This window comes from Acipenser ruthenus, chromosome 27, assembly GCF_902713425.1.
Source record: "Acipenser ruthenus chromosome 27, fAciRut3.2 maternal haplotype, whole genome shotgun sequence".
Lineage (NCBI taxonomy): Eukaryota > Metazoa > Chordata > Actinopteri > Acipenseriformes > Acipenseridae > Acipenser > Acipenser ruthenus.
Window position 1 is genome coordinate 25,460,927 of NC_081215.1, and position 26,172 is coordinate 25,487,098.

Genomic DNA, 26,172 nt, shown 5'->3' on the forward strand with positions numbered 1-26,172 from the left:
TGTGAAGATGAAGAGTGAATGGGGGGCTGTATTTAATCTAGCACGTAACCTTTTTTAAGTTAAACCCTTTTACTTTTTTTTTTTTTTTTAATCCACAGCCTAAAGTGGTCTGGTACAAGAACAAAATGGACATCTCGAACGAGCCCAAGTTCCGCATGTTCAGTAAGCAGGGAGTGCTGACCCTGGAGATCAGGAAACCCTGCCCCTTCGACGGGGGCACGTACACCTGCAAGGCTATCAACGACCATGGAGAGGCTGAGGTGGAGTGCAGACTGGAGGTCAGAGGTAAGTAATCCTCACCGCAATAAGAAAACAGGAACATGGGAACGGGAAGAGGCCAGTCCCTCAAGCCTTGTACTCCTTCTAAAGGGGGGGGGGGCTGATTTAATAGGACAGAATCGAATTGTTTTTTAATGCTTCTCATGTCTCAGATGCATCTACTTGTCATATCTCTGAGTAGCAATAGGGAGATATGCAGTAGTACTAAAAAATAAACTGTCTTGTTGAAGTGATTGTCTAGTTGTGTCGCTAGCTTTCTTTTTCTTTTGGTATTACACTGTGGATTTTATAATATGTATGATAAGGGCCTAGTTGGCAAGATGGATTGGGATAATATACAGTATACTGGAGGAAAGGAAGTCATTTATCCTATTGCTTTAGAGCAAGACTGTATTGTTATTACAAGGCCTACTCTTCAGTAACTCATTTCAAAAGCGTGAATATTCCTAGGAAACAGAAAAGAAATGTGAGATTGATAAAAAAAAACAAAAAACAAATAAGCCCCCACATTATCACAATATTCAATTCAGCATGTAAACATTTTAAATGTGTTGCTTTGCTAAGCTTATATCTGTCATTTGCATTGTGATGTATTAACCACACATGGATCATGCTTTCACTGTCTGATTTCAACCTCCAGTCCATGTCAACCCGCTGTCTTTGTGTCTCATTGTCTATAACATCCATCACATTATATTTCTTTTGTTTTCATAGTTCGTCTGTAATTATCTACATCTCATTGAACATTACCCCGAGGTAAGCTCTTCCACATTGTGTAAATGTACAATACATTCATACCCAGGTACGAGAAAGACAGAACTTTAATCATTAAGGAGCAAGATCGTCTAAGTGTCGACCTTTCCCACTACCAATAAAATACTACAATGGCCCTAAGACCTTAGGGTGAACATATGAGTTCCCGTTCACTGGGTCAGTTTGGGTTCTTCAGGGTTTTTAACTGAAAAAGCAGTGCATTCTGGTACTTGTTCATTTTCCCCACAGACAATAGTATTTCTAGATATATGACGGTAATGAACGCTGAATTCGGAATGCACAGGACATTCTAAATTCTGAAACAAGTAAAAGCTGGCGGGGGGGGGGGGACGGGGGGGGGGGGACTTGACAATGCAAATCAATGTGAAGTCCAGTATTAGTTGAATGTTATCTCTCCTCAAGAGGGGCGATGACAGAACTAGACAGTTAATGACTCGCTGTGCCCTGGTCATTCAGCCTCACTTCCCATTGTCTGGTGCCCACACCTGCCAGGTTTATAGCTGCCATGTAGAATGCTCACTGTAAATCACTGGTTTTGTAGCACTTTATAAGTTTATAAAGTACATAACCATTTAACACATTGGTAATAACTGTGTGGGTTTAGCTCTTACATGGTTGAATAGGGTATAGTTATATGGAAATTACCTGTGCTTATAGCATGTTATTACCATACAATTACACAATGGCACATCCTTACCAAGTAAGAGCAGCAATCATTGGTATTGACCCAGTTATTACAATGTAATTGCATGGCTGAATTACATTGTAATGTTATGCCCTGTAACATAAAGTGCTAATTAATGTTTTATACATTGGGATACATCAGCTATAGCAGTATAATATAGCAGGTCCTCCTTTACTCTAGCTGCTTTAAGTTCATTCAGAAGTGCAGCAGACCAGAGAATCAGTTACAGTTTATAATACAATAGTTTTTATGTAACAATTTATTTTATTATTGCATTTCAGCATACGTGGCCAAGGAGGCTTCGCAAGAGAAATGAAGTGTCCCTAATCAGCGCAACTTTTGTATTTAGCGTAATCTTTCACAACATGAACTACTTAACAAACAGATTTTACTGCATTTCAGTCACCTGCCTTCCCACTATTTCTGTGCTTGCTTTGTGTTTGGAAAAACACTGTGTGCCACGCCGAAGAAGATAAGTCAAAATGTGATACTGGAGTTTGTGAAGTTGAAGATGGATTTCTTTCTTATAATTGGTCAATGCATGTGATTGGATTCTGGGTGTATTGTGCAGAGGGAAGAGGTGTATGGTCAGATTGCACAGCTAAGCAGCTAATCTCATTGTGCAAACTATTAGAGAGTTCATTGATTTAAAAAAGCAATAACTCGTGCTGTGTTGTACTGTTCTTGTTTTCTCACTCTCCTTTGGGCACCATGGAATGTATGCATTCTTGTTTATAATTTGAAAATAAAATGTGTTAAATCTTGATTACTAAGAGTTTGTTGTTATTGTGTCTTTCTTCAAAAGAACTGAAATACATGCCTCTAGATATTTGCCAATACTATAGTAGACTGTACACATGCAGTGTAAGTTTGTGTCTTCATAAAAAAAAAAAAAAAAAAAAACTTTTTTATAATCCCAGTATAAACAAAAAATTGAACATTAATTTGGATAGTTGATGAAATGTAGTCACAAAGATTTAGCTATTTTCTTTATACAATTAATAAAAACAAGTAAATAAAAATATGCCACATTTTCGGTTTGCATGAACATTCATTTCTTTGCTCATTCATACAGGGTCCACGCATGCACATGTCCTATTCTGAAGAAGCTCAATAAATGCTCAGCTCCACAGAGCACTTGGGATCTCAGTTCACAGCATTCACTTGGGGTGCTTTGCTCAAAGAGTAACATTACGGGTTACAAGAAGACGACCAGCACTCACTTCACATCTTTAATAAAAAGATGACTTCATTTTTTAAACGGTGATCTATTTGATGTAAACAGCTTATTTAATTTGTAACAGTTCATGTTTTTATTCACTCTACAGAATAAATGTGCATACCTGTAATTATTCCTACATCAATACCAGTATTATCTTTATATTCCTATTTAAATGTGTTCCCTTTATTTCTTGTATAAATGTTGTTTTTTGTTGTGAAATGAGTATTGTAACTGAACCCAGGAAAGGGTTACATTTGAGTCTTGATTTGAGAATGTGGATGGAGAAGACGGTGGGCTTGATTGGTGGTTCAGTTCATTCCTTATTCAGTTTGGTTTTAAATGCTGCAGGGCATGTATACAAGGCTGCACCTCCTAGGATGTATGTTCATATAGAGAGGCTGGGGCTTAGGATGTGGTTTGCTGTCAAAAAGCAGCCAAAATGTAGAATTGTTTATTATTTGGTTTAAAAATCATTGTTTTGCTTTATTTTTGTTTAATAAAAGTAGTCAATAGCATTTTTATTTCAACGGATGCCAGATTCCTGCCTTTTCCACAGGCAGAATAATCATTTTAAACAGAGATGTTACCAAAACATACACCTCGCCCCTTAGCAACCCATACAGATAGCATCCATTGAGAGGTTGCCGTGTAGGGCAAGCAAGTTCCCAGCTGCCTACAAGAACAGCCCAATCTTTAGGGGTTTTCCTTGTTTGATGGACACTCTGAGACCTAACATTCCTAATAACACACAATTTAACCCCCCTGCTGAAAGTTAGTAGGTCCGTAGCCTCTGCTATAGCAGCATGGAACCTGCTATTTAGAATAATTAACAGTAAAAGAGAAACTGTCTGAAGCTGCACAGATACACTGCCAACACAGTCTTAGGATCTGTCCATACTTTGTCCAAAACGCTCAATCAGAATTCTACGGTTAAACGTACCTTTGTAAAAGTTTCCCATGCTTTTCTCCATGGTTATGCATGTACAATAGTTCATGCTTTTTCACCATAGCGCACTATCCTTTACAATGCTTTCCTATGCTTTACCATGCTTTCACTATGCTTTCTTTTACACTTTGATATGCTTTTAGTCAGGTTTCTTTAAAGGCATTGGAGGAAGAAAGACAAGGAGGGCTCCGGACCAGAATTGTGCACCTGATATTCGTTTTTCATTCACTCCCAGATAGCGTTTGTGTTCAGCATATTTGGAACAGAACATCGGTTGAGAACCTTGAAGAGGGGGTCAGCTTCAAGGAGAATGTAGAAAAGCGAGTCTATTGAAATGGCTTTTGGAAGTGGTTTAAGGTTAAGTATTTTAAAAGGTTTGGCATCCTGTTCCCTGTGTGCGTTCCAAGCGGTCCATGCCTGCAATGCCGTCAGACAAGCACAGCTAGAGCAGGTGGTGGCAGACAGCAGGGTGCTGCAGCAGTGTCAGGGTGAGACATAGTTACGACATGGTGTCTACATCTCTGCTACACCCCAGGGACCCCACCCTGGTCACTGACATTTCACTTGGATCTATGTGGAAGGATTGTGGTATGAGGCATGTGTTTGGAATGGCATAAAGTGGGAATAAAGCATTCCATATGAACAGTTTAGGTCTTTCTGTCATTGGCTGCAAGCCTCTACTGTCATGTAGTCCTCGCAAAAACAGCAGCTAGGTAAAGATTATAATCCGTCATGAACAAACATGGGTGATTTTCCCTCATGGGACTCAAACTGCGTTGAAATTATTTTTTAAATCCAGTCCGGGTATGTGAACGTTTACGGATCTTCAGATAAACAATGAGGACAAATGTATTAAAAAAGACAGAAAATACTTGATCACTTTCAAACAGAATATCCATCTCAATGTATTTTAAAGACATTTCATAATTCTGTCCATCTGATTGTTTTCTTTGGTGTGTGTGTGTACTGTAGATACAATCTTAAGATAAAAATCACTATGGATTGAAGGTTCCAGTCCAGTTATACAGTTACATCACAGGTGTGGAGTACTCCACTCAACTTCTTTTCAAGTCCTGCTAGATATCTATGAGACTCCTCACTACTGTCAGACTGTGTGAGGTAGTAGAGATTGTAAAACTTATAACCAGAACAATCCATTGTAAAAAATAAAAAAAAACAGCTTCTTGTCGGTGCCTCTAGAAGACCTTGGGAAGATACTTGCATATGGCATTCAGGATCAAGTGTTTCTATTTAATTGCAAATGAGGTCATCTCTCAAACGACTCCTGGAGTAACTGATCCAGATATGATGTACCCTTCGAAGAATGTTGTACTATCATCAACACCGCTAACCTTCTTGGAGTGTCAGAGACCATATAACCCTGCTGTGAAAGGCCAAGGCATCATGTGCTGTAAAATCATCAAAAAAAATGCATGCTCAGTTCAAAATAAAACTTGCTAACTCTAGAATTTTACAGTGCACTGTGTACTGTTTAGTTGTATCAAGTTCTATATAAAACTGCCTGTTGCACAAATAAAGGATATCGCCGCGCTTATTAAATGATCCTCCATACCCGGGGGTTGCACAACGACAGCATCACAAGCAGACCGGAATCTCAAGCATCACATGAACCAATCTAATATCTTTCTTTTGATCAATAAATACACATACAGTAAATTGCTTCTGGGTTGTATTTTTGCATTTGGTTTCCACACAGGGTTTGCAACGCTGTTTGATAGATGTTCACATTGTTTGGTAATAGTGGCATGGCTTATGAATAAGCAGATTAAGAAAAAGTTACATACATTTACTGTTAATACTCCTGTTGCTTGGTTCTGGCTGTACTCCAGGAAATTCTCACGATGAAAGACATGTTAATGTTTTCTTTATTGATGCAGTTTGAAAAGTCCCGTCAGCAGTGCACGTGTTGCATTTGGCTGGTGGATGTCACACAACAGAAGGGGTGGTCTTGAATGGATGTTAAGTAACTAAGGCTGTAAGCTGAACTGAGCTGTAAATACTCCAGTGCTGACAGCTGTCAGAACTGGACCAGCATAGTGTCATAGCCTTAATAGGTTAGAATAAATGATTAGAAAAGAGGAATTCAGGCTTAAGAAAAATCTGTCTACATATCATATAACACCTGTGCTCTGTTTTAAAGAAGACTATGGTCCTCTTCATGGAACTAAGGAATGTTTTCTTAAATAAACAAATACAATAAAATAAAAAGTCAGAAAATAAAAAAAAACCTATAAATACCTCCAATGTTTTGATTCAAACACATGCTCCCTTGAGAAAGTACAATGTATCGAACAGTTGGGCAACTGGCTCTTTGAGCTAATATATATATATATATATATATATATATATATATATATACACACAGACACACACACACTCACATCAACACTAGTATTCGTATCTCCTCAGATTACATCGCTGCTTCTTCCTAAGGCTGTAGAGGCATCTATTTTGCACAAACATACTTTAAGAGCTGTCGTGTTCAATTTAAAATAACAGTTTGGTGAGTGCTTATAATACCATGTTACACAAAACATTCATTGTCTGTGTATTCCGCATTTTGACTTTTTTCAGCCGCAGCGATACTAGCTTCCTAAGTCCTTGAAACATATTAGCCTTTCTGCTACTCTGTGATCTAACAAGACATGGCCCTGCCATGACCATACAGACACTTTTTCTCTGTTATAGAAATTTAAAAAAGGGGACAACTTTACACTGATTTATCAGACATACCAATGTGGATACTGATAAAACATGCGATCTTTGTTTGTCATCGCACCTTGACCTTCATTGCATGCACAGTGATTGCCTGACTCATGACGTTTGAGTTGCATCTGTCCTGCTCTCCTTCTAATTGGAAGGCTTGTCTTCGAGGGGGGACGCCTGCTAGAGGACATGTTACTCCAGATCCTTCATTAATCAGCCAGTGGATGACACAGTGCAAACAAGCAATCGGCAGGTTGAGCTTTCACAATTTATAGGGAGGGTAGGGTTGCTTTGATTGAAGATGTTTTGAACGGCGCTCCATTAGGACCAGTCTCTGTCAGTACCATTTCAATGAAGAGGCAACTTTATCTTTGTTAGGACCAAAAGCATTTTACCCTTTGCTGTCCACTAAAATGACTTCAACAATTAATCATTTTGTTTGAACTTTTTCTGGCATGAATTCCATGTTCTTGCTTGGCAGAAGTGCTGTATCAAACATGAAAGCATTTGTATTTCCCAATGCTGATTGGTAACTTTTTAGTTTAGTTTAGTTTTGTTTTGTTTTACAAGAGCTACAATTTTGCAAATGATCACTTGTTTTTAGTTTATTAACTTTTAACAACCAGTTTACTGACACATTCATACCTCTTGTGTTAATAGTCAATTCATTTGATCAAAATTACTAAAGACAATCCCAAAGTAGGGGTCTGATATTAGCTGGACAGTTTTAACTGACCCCTTATAAATAAATTACTTTTTATTTACTAACCAGTAACAAAAAAAAATATTATTTGTAGTCAATAACCACACACAAAAAAAACTTGATGCACCAGTATTATATATATACGATTATGAATACAGTGCCGTACATGCCACGACTGGCCTGTCTCTGTGGTTTTGCATTACTCAGAGCTCCACAACTGTCATATGATGGACACAGGAAGGGCATGGGCTGGTTATTAATATAACACAAGGGGTGTAATTAAAGGTATATATATACACTGTATATATATATGGAAGTTTCGCGCATGGTTTTGTGCTGATTGATGTATAAGGTGGGTGAAAGAGCACTTGGGTTATTGGCACCAGTTTTCAAAACGATTTACACCCCTGCAAAAGACAGATGTTTTCGTGTTAATACTGCAGCACACTATTAGAACACAGTTTGAGTTACACTGGCGTGGAAGTTAGAAGCTGCATTTTTGAGAATTTATAAATTGCAAATCCTTGTTGCTTCTGAACCTGAAAAAACAAAAACAATACATCAGCTCGATCTAGAAGTAGTTTTAAAATCAATATTTCATTGCACAGCATCAGAAGCAGTGCTGCTGCATACATTGACTATCCCATGTTACCCCGTTCTGTCCTGGGATATATTTACAGACTCCTTAACATTAAGGCATGTTTACTTGCTTGCTGTGGGATTATTATTTTTTTTTAGAAAAGAATGGAAAAAAAAGATCTGTAAGGATATTTTTAGCTGTGCGCAGTATTCCTTTACCAAGAACAAGGCCCCCTGCTGAGTGAGCCGAAGTGTGCTCTGATAACGTCGTGCCTGCTAATCATATCAGGGTTGAGCTCCAATCAGCAGCAGCTGCAGTCACAGAGGCGCTCTGTGGACAGCAGCGTGGAGTGCATGTGTGCCTCAGATCTGTTCTGCATTTATTCTCGGCTCATTCATAAAAGACACATTGGATTATACTAAGTGTGTCCAAAGTTGTCTCTTCCGCTCCTGATCTTTGTTCAAACCCTGTTCTAAATTGTTAAACCTTCATCCAGACCCTGAAGTAGTTCATTATCTCATGTTACCTGTTAAACCTGGAGTGGAATCGCTCACCAGGACCGGGATTGGACACCTCTGGATTATACTGTGTCACAATTAAACCATGCTACTCCTTGCATACGTCACATTTAGTTTCTCATTCTATAGCTGCCCATTTGTTTGAACTAACGTCAGTGAAATTGCTTAAATAAGGTCTGAATACTGCATTTAGTATACAGCCCATTATTAGGCATGAAACTACAGAATGCATGTTATTTTTAAATCCACTAATTGCTCAACAATCCTGCAATTATTTAAAACCCAAGAGGTGTAGCTTATATTGCAGTTAGCTGGATGTTTCATGAAAAGGGGGCATTTGTTCTCAATAGTCTTTTCTTGGGGAGTTTATTGTTCAAGTCTAAATAAAATGCTGATTTAAAAAAACTGTTATTTTACTGCTGCAGATGTCTGCTCTTGTTCACACTCTTGTGGTAAAATCCACAAAGCTCTGTCACAGAAAGATTTTATCAGCGTTACTTTTTCGGCTCTGCCACACCACAGTACGTGTTTTGAAAGCAGTGAACGATGTGACTACGTGCTGGGTGTCTTAGCGGGCCAGGCTGATACATTTCACATGAAAGATCAATGCATTGCGCAGCCACCTCACTACATGTCTTTGCATCCCTATTACTAGAAGCATTTTAGTGCATCTCAAACTATTTTTGGACAGCAATGTTGAAAGTTTACAGGGACGCAGTCAGTTGCTTTAAAAAAGATCATTCAAATAACACCTTTTGTGTAAGCGTGGCTGTCCCTCAATTAATCACAAAGTGAATCTGTTCTGCAAACACTGCCAACATGCATATCATCTAAAAAAAGCTGCAGTTTCCTGCTGTTAAACAGTTTGATCAGACAAGATATGAAAGACTTTGACAGAGGGTTGCAATAGGCATCAAAGACCAAAGTACTAATGTTTTGCAAAGCAACATAAACTACTGTTATATATTTAACACACTAATGACAGTCTTGCTAATACAAATATAATTACATTATCACTACCTTGGTAATTGCAATTTCATTTATGTTAGGCCAACATTAATGCATCCACTCCCAAACCTAAAATGAGTTCACTATAAACACACATGGAATGTTAATATGAATTGTTTAATATCAGATTAATTAGTGTGTGTGTGTGTGTGTGTGTGTATCTGCTGCTCTGCACTCTCTCAGAAGGGACTTTGCTTTGCCTGGCACTCTGTGCTGCTGACAGGCAGGGGCTGGCTATCAGGGCTGTGTCTCTACCTCACCATGGATAACCAGCACTGAACCCATTATCATGCATCTGGGGGGAGGCTCTCCTCCAGGAATGAGCCAGGTCACAGTGAGGTCATGATCCAGGTCATTACACCCAAGTACCTATTTTTGAACCGTTCATTGTGCTGCTATTTCAACACTAGTCTGTAAGCTTCAGTGGTGCTCGTTTCTAGTTTAGTTCAATTTCTTTTCCTTTCAGAAAAGGTAACTGCTTTTAGGACTGAAATCTTCATGTCTGTATGATAATGTTAAGCTGGGAGGAGGGGGTGGGGGTGAAGGTGACTGTTTTTCCATAGTGATTTAAAATCTTTTGTCAGACAGCAGCTCAACACAATTTCCCCATGATAAGATGTGACTGACCATCAGCCTGGCCTGATAAGTGTCATAGACAGAACCCAGCCAGTGCAATAGCTAGAACAAGAAAAACAGACCTCTGCACCCAACACCTATTCTACTATTATGGCTGACTCTGCCGGAGTGAAATGTAAATGTTAAATGACCTATTTCTCACTTTGTCATTCTCTCTCCCTCATTGACACTTGCTGGGAGTCTGAAAGACTTATCTGAGACTGGCTAATCACAAGAGCTTTATGTTTAGGCTTTGTGCTTCCTCTGTGAAATCAACCACACTTCTGATAGTGCATTAATGTTTCCTTTGTGTTTAAAAACGACTCCAAAAACACACCTCTCTCCGGGTTTCAATAGGGTTAAAGTTACACACTTCTTTTTTTTAACAATTGCTTTAGATATTATACATTGTAGATGTACAGCAGCTGTTTTTTATTTGCCTTCGATTACTCTTAATTGTTCAAGTGGGTGGTGTTTGAACCTGTTTTTATACAGAGTACCACAGGTTTCAATTGGTATTTGGAAGGCATTTTAAACAATGCTGCTGCCGTTCAGTTAAAAAATAATAATAGTAATAAAATGGGACCATTAGCACGTGATACTAAATGCAAGCTCTTCAAATCTGTTACCAGTCTGGCTGAGCATTCATTTTTGGAGCTCACAGTACTGTAGTTGTCGTCGGTTTGAATCCTGTTTCAAAACGTGCTCACACTTCTTAGAGCAATCTGCTATGGTATCTTACCTAACGTATTCTTGTTATAAACCCAAACATGTCTCACTTACAGCTGCTACACCAGGTTTGTAGCCATTAACCTGTGCCTTTGCAATGCTCTTCCATTGAGGAAGCAAGAAATACCGCAGCAGTTAACTCTGATATTCCATACCCATACCAAGTCACTCTTTAATAAAAGGGGTGAGCTGGGGTCTGGTGGCAGCGTCCTCATTAATTAGGCAGGCCTTCGAGACAGACCCAGCAGCATGTTCTCACAACAGATAGTCTATTACCACTGCTAAGTAATCCCATGGCAGATGTGTCAGAAAGCTCATTTGTCTAATAATATCCTTCTATCAGATCGAATGATATTTGTTCCATGTTGTAGCTATACACTATTTTAGAGTCTGACTGCACGCTGGTTTATAATTATAAGCATTACCGGCCAGGCATGCCTCGCCATAAAATTAAACACACTCACTGTGCTTAACCATTTACATTTAATTTAAATGCAGGTTCTTGGGTCTCAATTTAAAGGGGCACAGAAAGGTTGGCTTGGCACATATATTTATATCTTGGCTCAGTCACAACTTTTTAGCAATACTAAAAAGCTGCAATCTATTGTATTGTACAGCGCTTTGCCTTGAACATGTGCATGGTAGTGTTGTTTAAATGCTGTTTATCTCACCCACCCTTTCGGGAGCTATGATTCTATCTTTCCTAACACCCAAGGTTTGTCAGCAAACCGGTTCTCATTGTAAGCAACACAGCTGAATTTCCATTTTGTATGGTGTAACCGCTCCCCCTGGTGGATGACTGCATGCACAGTTCAGTCTTTTAGTTCCTGGATCAAAACACATGCAGTGGGTGTGTTAAGTCAAGGTTTTCCTGGTCCTGGGGGACCCGTGTCTGCTGATTTTCATTCCAACCGAGTTCTCAATGACTTAATTGAACCCTTAATTGAACTATTAATTAGCTTAATTGGACCTTTTTAATTGTTTTAAGCTTTTAAGCAGTTGGGGATTTAAAGTTAACACTACAATTTTATAAGTAACTTGAAAATCTGCAACTTTTTAGGAGCTGAGAACAATTAAAAAGGTCTAATTAAGCACATTATTAGTTCAAATAAGGGTTTGATTAAATAACTGAGAACTCAGCTGGAATGAAAACCAGACGCCACAGGGGTTCCCCAGGACCAGGATTGGGAAACCCTGTGTTCAGTAGCGGCTCAGAGCGTTTCCGCTCACTCGGATCGCAGATGAAATCTCCTCTGTAGGGCTCTGAGCTGCTCCAAGGGAGTGGAACAGCATGCCGTTGAGTGGATCCTTTCACTGAGCTGCTCTGAGCAGCAGGGGACCACAATCTTAAACCAGAACACGTGTGACACACACACACACACACACACACACACACACAGCCTGCTTAGCGTTCTCTTTAATAGCACAACATTAACACAAAGGTTTCAATTCACAAATTCCGGGTTGGACACATGATTTTTTATTCTCACATTCCCAAAGCTGTACATTTTCTATAAATATTCTTAATACTGAAATATTTACACCAGTCATCCCTGTTTTTTTTTTTTTTTTTTCCTTTCTACAGCAGCAAACTCTGGAATGAAAACATTTCCAGTGAAACAGACCACGTCACATATTGTATCTGCATCAATGACAGCAGTAGGAGATGCAACCCTCTCACCCCACCCCTCTCTGTCTGCCCCACCCCTCTCTGTCTGCCCCACCCCTCTCTGTCTGCCCCACCCCTCTCTGTCTGCCCCAGCATTACACATCTATCTTCCTTTAATATTATTCACATTCAGAACATTTAGTATCGAGTCTTGGGGACTCTTTAAAATCGGAAGTAATAACATTGTGCAAGTCTTTAACCTTGAATATGTACTCAGTAGTTAATTTTAAAAATAAACAAGGAAAGTACCCTTATGGCTACATGTATCCACACATAAATACATCTTAAGAACATCATCACAGCACAAACACAACGTCCTGACTTGCAGGTAGCAGGAAAATCTGTTCCACCCTTTAAAAATGGACACATTACAGTAGGAAACTTGTCAGGTCAGCAGTAGCACAGTTTTATCCAAGTATAGATTTCAGGATTTCTAAAATCACAGTTAGTGCTTAATTCTAAGATTTTTATTTATGTATTTATTTCTGTATGTATAACATTTTCTACAGCAGCTTACTTCAGACAAGTGGAAAATAATGCTACAAACTCCTACATCCACAAAGCACTGTATATAAATCAAATCTAGCGGAGCGTGGTAGAATTGAACAGGATTTCCTTTTTTTTACAGTGATAATTTGAAGAGATACATGCCCCGACAGCGAGTAAGTACAGAGATTCACCATTCGTTGGGAGGACTCTTAAGTGCTGTTCTGAAAGCGCTCCTCAGATTTCAAATGTAATAAAACATTTAGAAAGGCATGCAAGGGTGTTTGCAAGCTGGAGGTCATTACTGCAGCTTCCAACTTATTGGTGGATTGACAGCATGAGAGAATAAAGCTCCTTTTACACAAGACTGTCAACACTGTCCCATGGGGAACCTGTGACAGGCCTTTAGAACTCTACTCGCACTGCCCCCTTCAGTTCTGAAGCTGCTGCTTGTTCTCTTCCAGAATGGACTGGAATGAGTTCTCATGCTTTAGAAATATTTCATTAAACCAGTATATAAGGCAATTGATTCTCATTCTAATTAATATATTTTGCTGTATGCATTTTCTTTTCATTATAAACTACATTTAACATTAACCACACAGCCAACATATATTCAGGATTACAGCGATTCTGCACAGTTGAAGTTGTCTATTTCCCCTGCTTTGCTGCTCACAGTAAAATGTTGCTGTGCTGAACAGTCGTTGTGCCCTGGGTTTTGTAGCCAAGCGAGCTTTACTCTGCCGGCGCCACTAACGTCTCGAGTAATACAACGAGAAAGAGAGTGCAAAGCTAAAACCTTAAGATGTCTCGGAAAGGAAAAATCAATAAAGTGCAATGAGGCTCACTTCTAACTGGAAGCTGCGTAGGCATTTTATGCAAAGTGTGCATCGTTTTGAATTGTATTTGTTTATTTATTAACCTAAAAATGAACACATAAATAAAAAGCCTTACCAACCAGCCACAGCCAGTAAAATACATTCAGAATCCCACATAAAACAGTGCTTGGAAATTAAAACAGGAAAACGCACAACAAAATGACCACGAAGGGATTTGCAGCAGTAAAAAGACATACATAATTTAACAAGACAACAACGTTCTGTGCACTAAACATGACACGACATGGTCAGGAATGTGAATGAGAGTCTTCTGTGGTGTACAGTGAGCGAGCAACCCTTCTGCTTGGGGAGGGGAGGCGAGGGGAGACAGGGAGGGGAGGGGAGACAGGAGCTAGCTGGGGATGAGCCTCGGAGACAGTGCCTTTGCTTTGCCCTCTGCTTCCTTCCCTCTCACTGCAGCCATGTAGGAGAAGAGACACAGCACTGAGTAGCAGATCTGGTGGGCCTGTTGCAAAACAGAAGAGCCAGCATTAAGAATCCAAAATCATGGAGCTTTTTCTCCTGCGCTCGGTGAATAGAAGAAAAGCGGACAGGCAAGTTTCATTCAGTTCGGTCAAGTGGTTCTCAAGATAGGGATTTAAATTAGCCAACCAATCAAATTACCCGGAAGCGGGTATAATACGTCCATACCAAGCTCCACCCCAACGGGTTGAGCAATCTCAAGATACAGCTCAGTGTGACATTTACAGGTTATATATATAGGTTACACTTCTCTCCAGAGTCTTGTTCTCTAACCACTGAGCTGCTGCTTAAAGCAGAGGGAAGACAGAGCCACTTTTTCAGGAACAGTGGCTTGGTTCCATTCTCCGCTGGTGTGCCATTCAGTGGCCTGAAACCTAGTCTCCTGCAGTGGATTTGTGTTCCCGCAACTTAAGAGAACAGCATGCAAACAACAGCATGAAACCTTTAGGAACAGAGACAGCTTGGTCCACTCACCATCGGAGTCTTGTACTTGTGGATCACCACTTCTTTAGTTTCAGGAACTAAAACCGGACGGGCGAGAGACAAAACAAACAGTTCAACACAGGAGGAAAAGCCAGTGAAAAGCATGCAGTCAACAGATGGGATGTGCACATAGCATAGGGAATTCAGATCACAAGGAATGCACAGGTCTGATTGAAGTCTAGCACAAGGGAGCTGAGCTTCAGAATCATACACCCCACAATGTAATTTCCAATACATTTCGGGTAGAATTTAAATGTAATTTGTGTCCTTGCAATGTATGAAATATATACGACATATTTATATATTTCACATATCTGATATATTTTACTTTTTAATATCAAAAGTGGCCCAAAATATATATTGAGATACATTTCAGAAATATAAGATTTGATACACATGTATGATTGATATATATATATATATATATATATATATATAGGCAGAACATGCCAGATCTAAGAGCTTCTTTTCATTTCCTATGTAAGTCTTGCACTAGTTGTTAGCGGCACAAACAGGCAGGGTAGTAGATACACTTCGTAAACAGATTCACTATTTTTCTGGAATATCGTCAACAGTCTCCGACAAGGATTGTGACGTCTCAGAGCAAGAAGTGTATGGAGGCACATCACAAGGAGGAATAAATAATTTAGTCTTGGAAGGGCTGCATGCAGTATTTTAAAAAGGGGGACCAAGCAGAAGAAATACATTGAATAAGATGATGAATATCCTAACGCAAGACGAATATTATTCCTTATGTACTGTCTGTGTTGAATCACTGTGACAGGTGCCTGTGCAAGGGTCTACACCTGGGGGGTCCGTCAATACATACCTACTGCATTCCATCTGACTCCCTGACACAGGAACATCAGCACCAGCTTTACAGCTTTTAATAATCCTAGAACATACAGTACTGCACCTCGTTTCAAATGGAGGTTTTAACTACAATTAGCTGGCTTGCATCCATAAGCATTAACCTATCAAAGCATTAAAAAAATGAAAAGGTTTCTCCCTAGATGGACATAACCTACTACTGAGGAGTCTAAATAAACACATACACGTAGGAGGAGATACATCCATTAGTCACAGCTTATTGTGAGCAGGCTAAGGCCAGTCTAGTATTTCTGGTTCATGATCACCGGACTTCTGTGATCTGAATTTGTAAACCGACTACAGTGCACAGAACCCTCTGCTGAAAGCAACAAGGTGAAATGTATGCACTTGCAAAAACAAAAACGTGAAAAAGAAGACAGTGTTTCATGAGCAAAAGCATATCGGTTCAAAATCCCAATAATCCAGGAAGGTGACCAATGTGAGAATGAAACACCGCAATATTGCAAGCCACATCATAATGATAGCAGACAAACAGTTACCATGAAGAAAAAATAATAATAATAATAATAATAATAATAATAATTGAAAGCTGTGTCCTGTAAAATAAGCATATCGACTTTTCATTAGTAAGTGTAAAACATTATAAATCATTCAATGCAGACAACACTCCTTTTACTTACTGGTGATGAGAGCATCATGAAGCCAAGCCAGTAACTTGCAGCTTCCCTCTAGATATAAAAAGCAACTTCTTACCAAGAAACCGGAGGTGGGCAGCTCCGATATTCATTGGGGAGTAGGCAGCTGCTGCTTACTGACAGATTTGATCATTTAAAAGACCATTTGAAGTTGGCTAACTAGAATATGGAAAAGGAATGCTGTCCAGCTGGCAATGGTTTTGAAATGCTACATCTAATGAAAATGGATCAATGGTTCGCAACAGAGATCTGATACGTGGAAGACAGGAAGAGATATGTGACACCACTTTACCTGCAGGAGAATGAAGGTTTTCATAGCAGCGAAGGTGAGGGTACGAATTACAAAAGAAGCACAGAAACACAGCAGTAACTCAAACCAGCACAAGCGGAGCCTGATCGGACTACTGTCATCATCTAGCTGCCTGCAAGAGAGACTCCCATTGCGTAGCAGTGTGAGCCATTCCGGGTTTTATTATGAGCTTAGTTAGCCAGTGTATAGGCAGCAGGTAAAACAGCAAATCCTACAACGACTCAATTTACTAAGCAATAGGAGTTATCTGCGTACATCCCTGTGTAGTCTGACAGATGCACCTGTTTCTCTCACTCGCATGTTTGCTAACAGTATAAACCAGGTGATTTTACGCTGTCAGTGGCCTTCACAGTTACATAAACACCAAATATTACATAAAAAATGCATCTGTCTATTTCTTCGTTATTACAGGGTCCTGCTGTAATACTGTCTATTTTCTCTGTGTATGCAGTTCACAGCTAAGAGAAGATGGATGCTCAATTCCCTGTTTTATCCCCAGCAATGCCCACGTATTTTTGTATGGAAAAGCCATTGGACTATATTGATGCTGTTTCTTCCAGAAATGATAGGTCTATCGATAAATACATAATGCATTGCAAGTGAAAATGTTGGACTTTGAGACTGAACTGTAAGCACAATTTTGTTATGGAAGGTGCTCAATTACTGTAGCAGATAGCTACAGCAATGGCGTAACGCGGTTTAAATCTCTTTACTTAATAGTAACAAACCATCAAGAGTAACTGTCAAGAAATGACTTGGTCTCATGCACCAACAAGACACAATTCACCTGCCTCTCTTTCAACTCATAACTAAGCCTAACTAATCTTTCATTAGATTTAGAGCCAATATCAAGGTTGATGTCAGTAAAACAAGTAGAACAGTATTTTGTTTTTACGCTATGATATCATTTATCTTCCCCACCACAGCAAGAACTTTGTAACCGTGACACTGAAACATTGAGCCCTCATGAGAAACACAACCGGACAGCGATAACGCTTTGAGGGTTAAAAAACGATGACCACCAGAACAAAATACTAATGAAAAGTGAACCGATCCAACATTTTATTTTGATCCCTGCAAAGGACTTGTGGATTTTACTGCACAGAACATCATTTTAAAAATGAATTCTGCTTTTAGAAGGTTTAACATCTTAATGAGCATGTTGCAAAATATCTTGCTTCCAGTTCTTGAAGTCTTGTTTCTATAAATTGCCAAGGCACTTCTTTAGTAAAACTAGTCTAACACCCTGTTCACAATTGGTTCATTTTTAAACTAACCAAACTTGGAAACTAACTCTGGAGGAAAAGTTCCTTTTGTATTCACATACAGTATTCACTCTGAAAGCACACATATACTTCCAAAACGGAACCACACTCTGTTCGAAAGAATCAGCCCAAACTAACCAATGAGACATAAAGCAGGGGCTACTGCACCTCCATGCTGTGCAATGTCTGCTCTGAATCCGAGTTACTGCCGTGTAGCGTACAAACCTAGTATCAAAATAATGTAATTACCAAATTCCTCCAGGACAAAGACTCCTTTGACAGTATTGCACTTTTTAATGTGCTTCAGCTCTATGAAAACCTAAAACAAAAAGGAAAAAAGAAACAGAAAAAAAACATTAGCATAATTCCATAATTCAATATTAAAATCAAGCAAAAATAAAAACAGAATCATAACAGAACATAAAGACTAAAACAGACATCACAATATGCAAACAAATTATCTTTAATGCTCTAGCAAAGAATGCTACAAATCAGGAAAGAACAATTCAAAAAGAAAAAGGATGCATGCCACAAATACAAACTCACAATCCGCCACACAGCTAAAATAAAAACGAAATCAAAAAATCACAGCTAAGAAGCAAAGATAGCAGAAGATCAGTACCTTCCGCTCCTTGCAGGGGGAGAAGCATGGAAGAGAAATGGTTTGGATTAATACTGGACACAGAGAGCACGTACACCCACTGAAGATACTTAGAAACAGTGTATTCTAGTATTGTAGTAGAAGTAGGCTTTTCAGAATGGCATCAGTAATTACAAAAAAAAAAGTATAAAAAATATAAAATAATGATAATAAACAAATATATATTATAAAAAAAGATCCCCAATTTTACACATCTACCACTCCCAAAATGAACCACCCACCTCCATGCATCCTCCACCAGCAATGAGGGCAGGCGATTGGCGCCGCTGTGAGTCTACAGTAACACGTCTCCCGTGCCAATGCACCTTCCCCGACTGCCCAGCAGGTGGCGCCCCTGTGGCTTGGTGAAATAGCTAGGGCTGCGCTCCTGAGCTGAGAGCACGGTGCAGGAAGGTTTGCAAGCATGACTAAATATTGAAGTGTTTATATCCTTTTCCTTTACTGTTTTATGATGTGTTCATTCATGTTGAGTGTGAGTTTTATTGCTCCAGCATTGGAGTACATGTTTCCTTAAATCTGCCTTAAACTTCCTTTTAGCTTGTCTGGAGAACCAAAGGTGCCGGGACTCAACTGACATCACGTGACAATGTGACCGTTCCGCTCTGACAACCCCATCTACTCTCTGTCTATATAAAAAGAGTAGGTTGGGCTGTCAAAGATCACACTGAGGGAGGCTGTTCAGTCCCGGCTCTTCGGATTCAGATTTAAAGAAAAGATTAGAATAACACTGGAGCAAGCACAAAGAATGGCTTGACCAAATCACTGTAAATTATAACGAGATGCTGCCCCTCTGCTGGGGCTTGGGAGCAGACAACACTGCCCAGAACCAGACTGCCAGTACGTTGCAGTGTGGCTCCTGGCCTGGGTGTGATACACATTTCTATTAGCGATTTAAATCATGCGCATTCATTTCCACTTCAAAAGGGCGCTACGAATGTTCAATGGACCATTTTCTGTTCTGCAAAGTTCTGCATCTGTTCTATGAGGCTTCTAAATGAATGTTTGGTAAGTTCCTGTAGCTGACCCGCTGTATTGTAAGACACGGTACAATCCCAAACCTCAAGAGGTACAAGAAAAAGGATCACGCCAGCTCGACCCCTTACTTCAAATCCCCAAGTCATTATTCTATTATTAAGTGGAACGCTCTTGAAACCACCTTTCAAAGGGTATGCTATTTGCCAGGTCCACACAGAGAGATATTCGGGCGGCTCCACAGCTCTTCTACTGCACACACAAGAGCTACCCTGGGACCTGTTTCTCAGTCACACGTGGTTTATGTCTCATCAACCACAAACGGTGGGAACACCTCCCTAGAATCTGGTTCGTTTAACTGGAATGACTCAAAACGACAGTTCCTGTTTGTAGCTACTGAATGAGTAAAGTACACAACACCAAATACCTGCATAAAAACAGTGTTTCCAACATAATACAACACGCTTGAATAGTGCATAACTGCCTGTTCTTGAGCACTGCACACAATTATTAGGAAAGTGGATTAGGCCATTAACTGCATAATACTTGACCAAAGCTCCCTGCTTTTTGCAACAGGAGTAGTTTTGTCTATTACACCTCTTTGGAAAGTGATTTTGAAATCTCTTAAAACCAAATGCTGTTTAAGCTTTGATGCCTTATTTCATGTGTATTCAACTGAAAAACGGTTAGATATTTTGACTTTGCTGTTTCGCAACCTGAACAAGTTTAAGCCCTGTAATGTCTCTGCTACATATTGCAATGTACAGCATTATCTACATGACAACTACAACTAGATCAGACCAACTGGAAAAAAAAAAAAGACACATAACTGTTCACTAGCTTGCAACATTATGTTAACTGTTAAACCATCTGCTCCCTTTTAATCATTTTACACCCCATATACTACATACATTCTAGATATCATTTTCAAAATGTAATACAAATAGCCAGTTTTACCTCCTTCTATCGCTCATTTCACTGCAATACTAGTTACACAAACGGAGTATAGCGACCCCTGCTGGTAAACACTGATCTAGAGGGGCTGTGATGAATCATTTGTGGACTGTTTCACCCATGGTTTACATGTTCCTACTTTCATGTTTTAAAATAACCAAAACTTAGAATACAAGTAATTAGAAGTGAAGTATTATCGAAATGAGCCGTATCCTCACACCCGCCTACCAGCAACACATTGCACACCAACAGCCAGGCTGCTCCATTTCTCAAAAGTCAGGTTAGTGAACAGTCTCATTAACCCTTCTGTTCTGGATCTCCCTCACAAAAAATGAATATTGAACTGTTCAAAACCACCAAGGATGACCTGAAAAGATTACACAATGGCAGGAAAATGTACAAACACCACAGAAGTGGCCTTTAAAGACTGCGATTGAATCCCTTAATTGCTGGGGGGGGGGGGGGGGGTTAAAGCACACAAGCATTTCAGTGCTCCGAGCTCCTGGGAAAAGTCAAACACACACGAGTTATGAACAAAAAGTCTTTGTACTAAACAGGATCACTTCTGAGATTTCACTTAACCAGAATAGTGCACATGAGCACTGAGTCAGAAGACAAATGAATAAGTCACTTACGACAAAAACAAGACATCCACACTTACTGGGAGAACAAGTTGAGGCCCAACAGAAAAAAATATATTATACAGAAACATGTGGTTACTTGTGTAAATCGATTCAGCAAAGAAAAGAGAACACCTAGCAAATGAAACAAAGTTACAACACAACACTGATGTTTCCTCTAAGGTACCGTTAACACATTATTTTGGTAGCGATGCTTTTAAATCACAGAATGTTTTGTTTCTCGTTATATTAACCCCAGCAGGTGTCCAACATATATATATATATGTGCTAGCTCAAAATAACAATATAATCTCATATCTAACCATACGACCCCCTTATAAAATGAGAATCATATCTCAAGGGTTCTATCCTGGTTAAATATCTCAATTTTGAATTTGAACTTTATCACGGATTCTGACATTGTGGTGATCCGAAACTGAAACCACAAACCATTTCAAAATGAGCAACTGCAGAGTTCGCAGAGTTGTGAGAAAAAAAATACTACAATTTGAAGCATTGGAAAGACACTGCCAGGGTTAGCATGTGTTTGTAATATTGCACGGTATTGTTCTGTATTTATTTGTAGCCACCACTCAGAGGAAACAGCCCGCTGACTGTAGAGGAGGCGTCCCATGTAACACAGAAGCATGCCCATGCAACACAGCAAGGCAGACTGGCCCTCCTACCTGACTGTGCATGAACTTGAGGTTGATGCCCTCCAGAGTGACCTGCAGCAGCCCCCCCTCTCCCGTCTTCATGTCCTGCACAGGGAACTCACCGCCCAGCTCAGGCCCTGAGGAGACAAGGGAGCAAGAGAGTGGATATCCCCTTCACTCCCCGCGTGTAGAACTGGACCATGCGACATGTACGTTCCTTATCCATGCATCATTTTTATAATGCATCTGTAATGATTATTTTTCCATTTTTTGTAAGTTTTGGCAGGGCAACTTCTCGTACCCCATAGAGTTCACACAAACTGTTTTAAAATGTCTAAATATTAAAATATAAAATCAGGAGTGATGAAGATATAGCATGAGGTTGTGGGGTACAAATAAAAAAAAAAAATCTAATATATTGCTAGTAAAGTATTATTAAATGCTCTATACTGTCTCCATTTCAAACCCCACAGTACATTTACTCAAACGTGACCCCCCACAATACAAACAGCTATTACAGTACACCGAGATGCAACTCAAAGTATAGTATAGACAAAGACATTAATTTCATGCATTTCTAAAACTGCTGTTTTCAAGAATGCTGAAGACCTTGTGGAAAGTGTACTGCTCTGTACTAATATTTACCAAGGAGGTTCCTAAATACAGAATACTCTGAAACCACTGTGGGTACGGCACAGCCGGGATGGTGGAGAGTATTTCATGCACATGGTTAGAGCTCTTACCTGGTTTAACACACGGTTCTCTTGCAGAGCTCTTACCTGGTTTAATGCTCTGTTGCCTTGCAGCAGCACGCTCCATGCTGTCCTTCACACAGTAATACAGCTCCCGACACTGAGAAAGAGAAGAGCGACAGCTTTAATACTGAAACACTCCAGTGGTTATTAACATTGGAAAACATAGCCCTCAGGAGGCAATGCACATTACACCAGCCTTAAAGTGCGGCACTGAATAGCACTAAAGAACACTTGGGTCTGTACATTACATGCCTCCTACGGTGTCGTCCCACAGTCCCCTTCCACTCTTCTGTATTTAGGGTTATTTTTGCTGTCGGGACCCACCTTCTTTGTATAGAACTTGTTGAGCTGCGTCTCCTGCCCATTCCTCCTCCACAGACACAGCACTTTGGTTTTGGGACAGTAAGTCATGTTGATGAGCTTCTCGTACCACCAGCGCTCGTAAACCGTGCCGATGTTGCTCCTCAGCACGATGCAATCGTCACAAACCTGCAGGGAGACCAGGCGAGACGGTAAGAACATGCAGACCCCCAGCCGCAGGGAAGAGGCTCATACAGAGCAGCACTGGCTGATCTGGAGTGACACAGGTACCAGGAGAGTGTGAACACTCAAGAGCCACATAGCTGAGTTTACATTTAACAATCCTAAATGATATTTGAGGACCTCCTCTACACTCATGTTGGTTTTTACAACACTATTGACTGGTTTCGTAGACCGCAATCGTCACAATTCCTGGCCTATCTAATGTTAACCTTTGACAAGATCGTTTAAGATTTGTGGTTATCAGGGTGTGTGGGAAACCAGTCACAGTTTTAAAAGCCGATTACACTACACACTGTTTACAAAAAGGGTCAAATTACTGTAGGCCTATTGTTTTACATTTTAAAGAAAGTTTGTCTGGTTTCAAGAAAGACAATGCAGTCTGTACCTCCATAAAGAATATGTCTCCTGTGGTATCCGTCCCAGCATGCACCACAAAGGTTTGCTTCTTAATGTGCCGGCTGCCGCTCTGTCTGATTAGGAGCTCCCGACCGTTCTGAACACAACAACACATTTATTAATATGACCGCACCCTCCACCAATCAAACTGTCCCGTTCAATACACAAATAAATCATTTAGGACTGTATCGCCGAGAGAAAAATGACTGATGCAGCAATTTCAGTGATTTACTTCCAAGATGGGCTATAAAAATGACAATTAGCAGTTCGTTACTGTTGAAGGCATTAGCTAAAATATTTACTACTTGATTGTTTTTTTGTTTTTTTTTAATAATTTTTTATATTTAAATGAAGTTTTAGTGTTTAACCCTTTGACAGGTTAAATGAGTAAGTCGTAGCTAAAGTTCTAGATTGTAACCCTAAAGATATATATACACACACACGTGCTGTGTTAAAACATTGTAGAAGTTAAAGGGCTCACCAGCTCTGCTAAGCGATCCAGGGCTTCGTTGACCTCCTGACTGTAAGCAAGACCAATGTGGGATTTTCCCATCAGCCGTCGGACCTTCTTTCTGACGTCATTCTTATTCACCTGGGAACCAGAGTCTGGGTTTAAGGGTTGTGCCCTGACTGAAGTACCACCACGACAATCATAGTCACTGTCCCTCGCTGTACACAATGCTACGAGAAGCACTGTAAACTGCATACAGGACATAACCATCCAACAAACACATTCAATCAGGGGCTTTGTTCCAACCCACTTCTAAGTTGTTTAACTGAACCAATTAAACCTCCACCCAGACCCTGAAGTAGTTCATCATTTCATTTTACCTGTTAAATCTGGAGTGGAATGGCCCTCCAGGACCGTGATTGGACACTCTTGCATTAAATATCTTCTTCATAAACCAAAGAGTCTAACATGTAACATTTTCTCTTTAAACCCCATTGCTCAGCTGCAACCCCTCCTCTGTAAATAATCTCATTCCCACACTTTGGGTAAACAAAACAGTATTCTTCATGTTAGCTGTCTTCCTTTCATTACGTGTAGCCCAGTACAACAGCAGAGACGCCAACCTTCATCATAAGCATGTAGGCAATCATGTTGTGCAAGAGGGTCGCTAACAATTTGTCTTCGTCATCCTCCAAACGCTTACGATCGTGGTCTCCCAATGAAAGATACCTTTGCAAAATAAGGACAACAGGACACTACATCAGCAGAAGTTTGTAAAATAACCTAAAGTGTATAATGAACCAGATTCCTATCTGAGTTGTCTCTCAAGATATTAAACTTTCAGCAAAAATGCTGCTAATGAGTAAAAAGCTTTGGGTATTCTCCCCCTTTGAAAAAGGAAACCGATATGGTTGTAACATTATTTAAACTAACGTTCTGAATGCTTTACGCATGGTAATTAAGGAAAACGTACAGAAATCTTGCCTTTTGAAAATAACGTACATTTCTGAGGGCAAAACAAGGCCATGCAGCTCCTGCAATGCAGTTCTGCTGGCCTGTAAGACCTTGCAATGTAAACAGACCTGCCCCACCATTCAAGTCTGTTAGTTTTTCTCTATAGCTGTGTACGGACAGCAGACGAATGCCATTGCAATGCCCTTCTCTACTTGTGTTAGTAAAGATTTCAGGCATCCATTCAGTAGAAATAAGTTTCTGGAAGACAATACCTGTCAATCATTTCCTGAGGTCCCTGGTCCATGCCCATCCCCTCCCTCTCCAGCATCACCGCGTCCAGGTAAGCATCTTCCCAGAACTGCACCTGATCCCACAGTGTGGAGCGCTCCTTACCTGCAGCGAGTCAACAGACACAGCTCAGACACGCAGGTCTAACCACAGCCTCCCTTACACAGCCTGATGTTCCATGCAAACAAATGATGGAATGCAGTGGAAGTGCTGGGCAATTTTCCCACTGGTGATAGGGTGAAACCCCAAAAGAAAGATATGTTTGGAAGATTCAGAGCAAAGGTTTTGCACATTAAACTATTTCTTCATGATAGCATACAGTTAAATAACTATAATGCAAGCTTTTAAATGACCCTGTACAAAAACAACAATCATAAATGAAAACCCAGTGTTACTAATGTACCTAAGTAAACATACAAGGTATATAATAGGGTCAGAAACCCAAACTTGAACATTCTCATAAGCTGCCTTTGACAGGGCATGCTCTGTCGCAGGTTCCTCAGCGTTGCCAAACAACTGATTGAGCAGGGAGGACCCTGAAGAGCGGCCAACCATTCATAAGAGGCTACGCTGCCGGGAGATGCGTGCGGTGAGACGGGTCAGCAGAGGCGCTGCCCAGCCTAAACCGTCGGAGAGAGGAGCAAACCAGCGAAACTACAAACCAGGAAGTGTGTGCGAACCCTGACAGTCTGTGCAACGAAACGGTTGCTGTGTGAGTAACCAGGACTAGTTATTGTTTGAGATGAGGGTGAGTTTAGGGGATTTTAGGAATCCTCCCAAAGCATACCGAGGGTGTAGCGCATGGACTCTGTAGTGGGACCCTCCTTGTAGTGGGGGTAGTGCTAGCCGTATTGACGGCACCTTTTATTTATTAGCTGTGTTTTCATTGTGACTGTTTTTGTACCTGCTTCGCACCGCACTAGGTTACCACTGTTGGTATCCTAGTGGTGGCACCATTTAACTGCAATCACTGCAATTGCGTTTGAATAAAACCTGTGCGCCTGTGAGGCGTGTCAAAACGCAATGTTCTGTGTCC

General features: G+C 40.2%; 2 protein-coding genes across 38 annotated transcripts in view; one reads left to right on the forward strand and one right to left on the reverse strand.

The window, feature by feature from the left end:
* LOC117432349 (myosin-binding protein C, cardiac-type-like) overlaps positions 1 to 2,504 on the forward strand; it is a 40,770-nt gene extending 38,266 nt beyond the window's left edge. The window contains exons 31-32 of the mRNA XM_034905047.2: positions 99 to 285; positions 2,020 to 2,504. Of these exons, the coding sequence (XP_034760938.2) occupies positions 99 to 285; positions 2,020 to 2,054 (222 nt within the window). The 3' untranslated portion in view covers positions 2,055 to 2,504. The remainder of the gene's footprint in view (positions 1 to 98; positions 286 to 2,019) is intronic.
* An 11,330-nt stretch (positions 2,505 to 13,834) lies between these two features.
* Positions 13,835 to 26,172, reverse strand: part of LOC117432368 (MAP kinase-activating death domain protein-like) — a 52,141-nt gene continuing 39,803 nt past the window's right edge. For 28 of the 37 annotated variants that reach the window (XM_059002695.1, XM_059002693.1, XM_059002707.1 and 25 more), the window contains 10 exons: positions 25,121 to 25,241; positions 24,518 to 24,623; positions 23,925 to 24,035; positions 23,433 to 23,540; positions 22,829 to 22,993; positions 22,529 to 22,601; positions 21,780 to 21,886; positions 18,136 to 18,205; positions 14,777 to 14,823; positions 13,835 to 14,285 (listed from right to left, as the gene is read on the reverse strand). In XM_059002695.1, coding sequence (XP_058858678.1) covers positions 14,172 to 14,285; positions 14,777 to 14,823; positions 18,136 to 18,205; positions 21,780 to 21,886; positions 22,529 to 22,601; positions 22,829 to 22,993; positions 23,433 to 23,540; positions 23,925 to 24,035; positions 24,518 to 24,623; positions 25,121 to 25,241 — 1,022 coding nt within the window. In that variant the 3' untranslated portion in view covers positions 13,835 to 14,171. The remainder of the gene's footprint in view (positions 14,286 to 14,776; positions 14,824 to 18,135; positions 18,206 to 21,779; positions 21,887 to 22,528; positions 22,602 to 22,828; positions 22,994 to 23,432; positions 23,541 to 23,924; positions 24,036 to 24,517; positions 24,624 to 25,120; positions 25,242 to 26,172) is intronic. The other 9 variants (XM_034054207.3, XM_059002715.1, XM_034054212.3 and 6 more) reach the window with 1 other exon arrangement.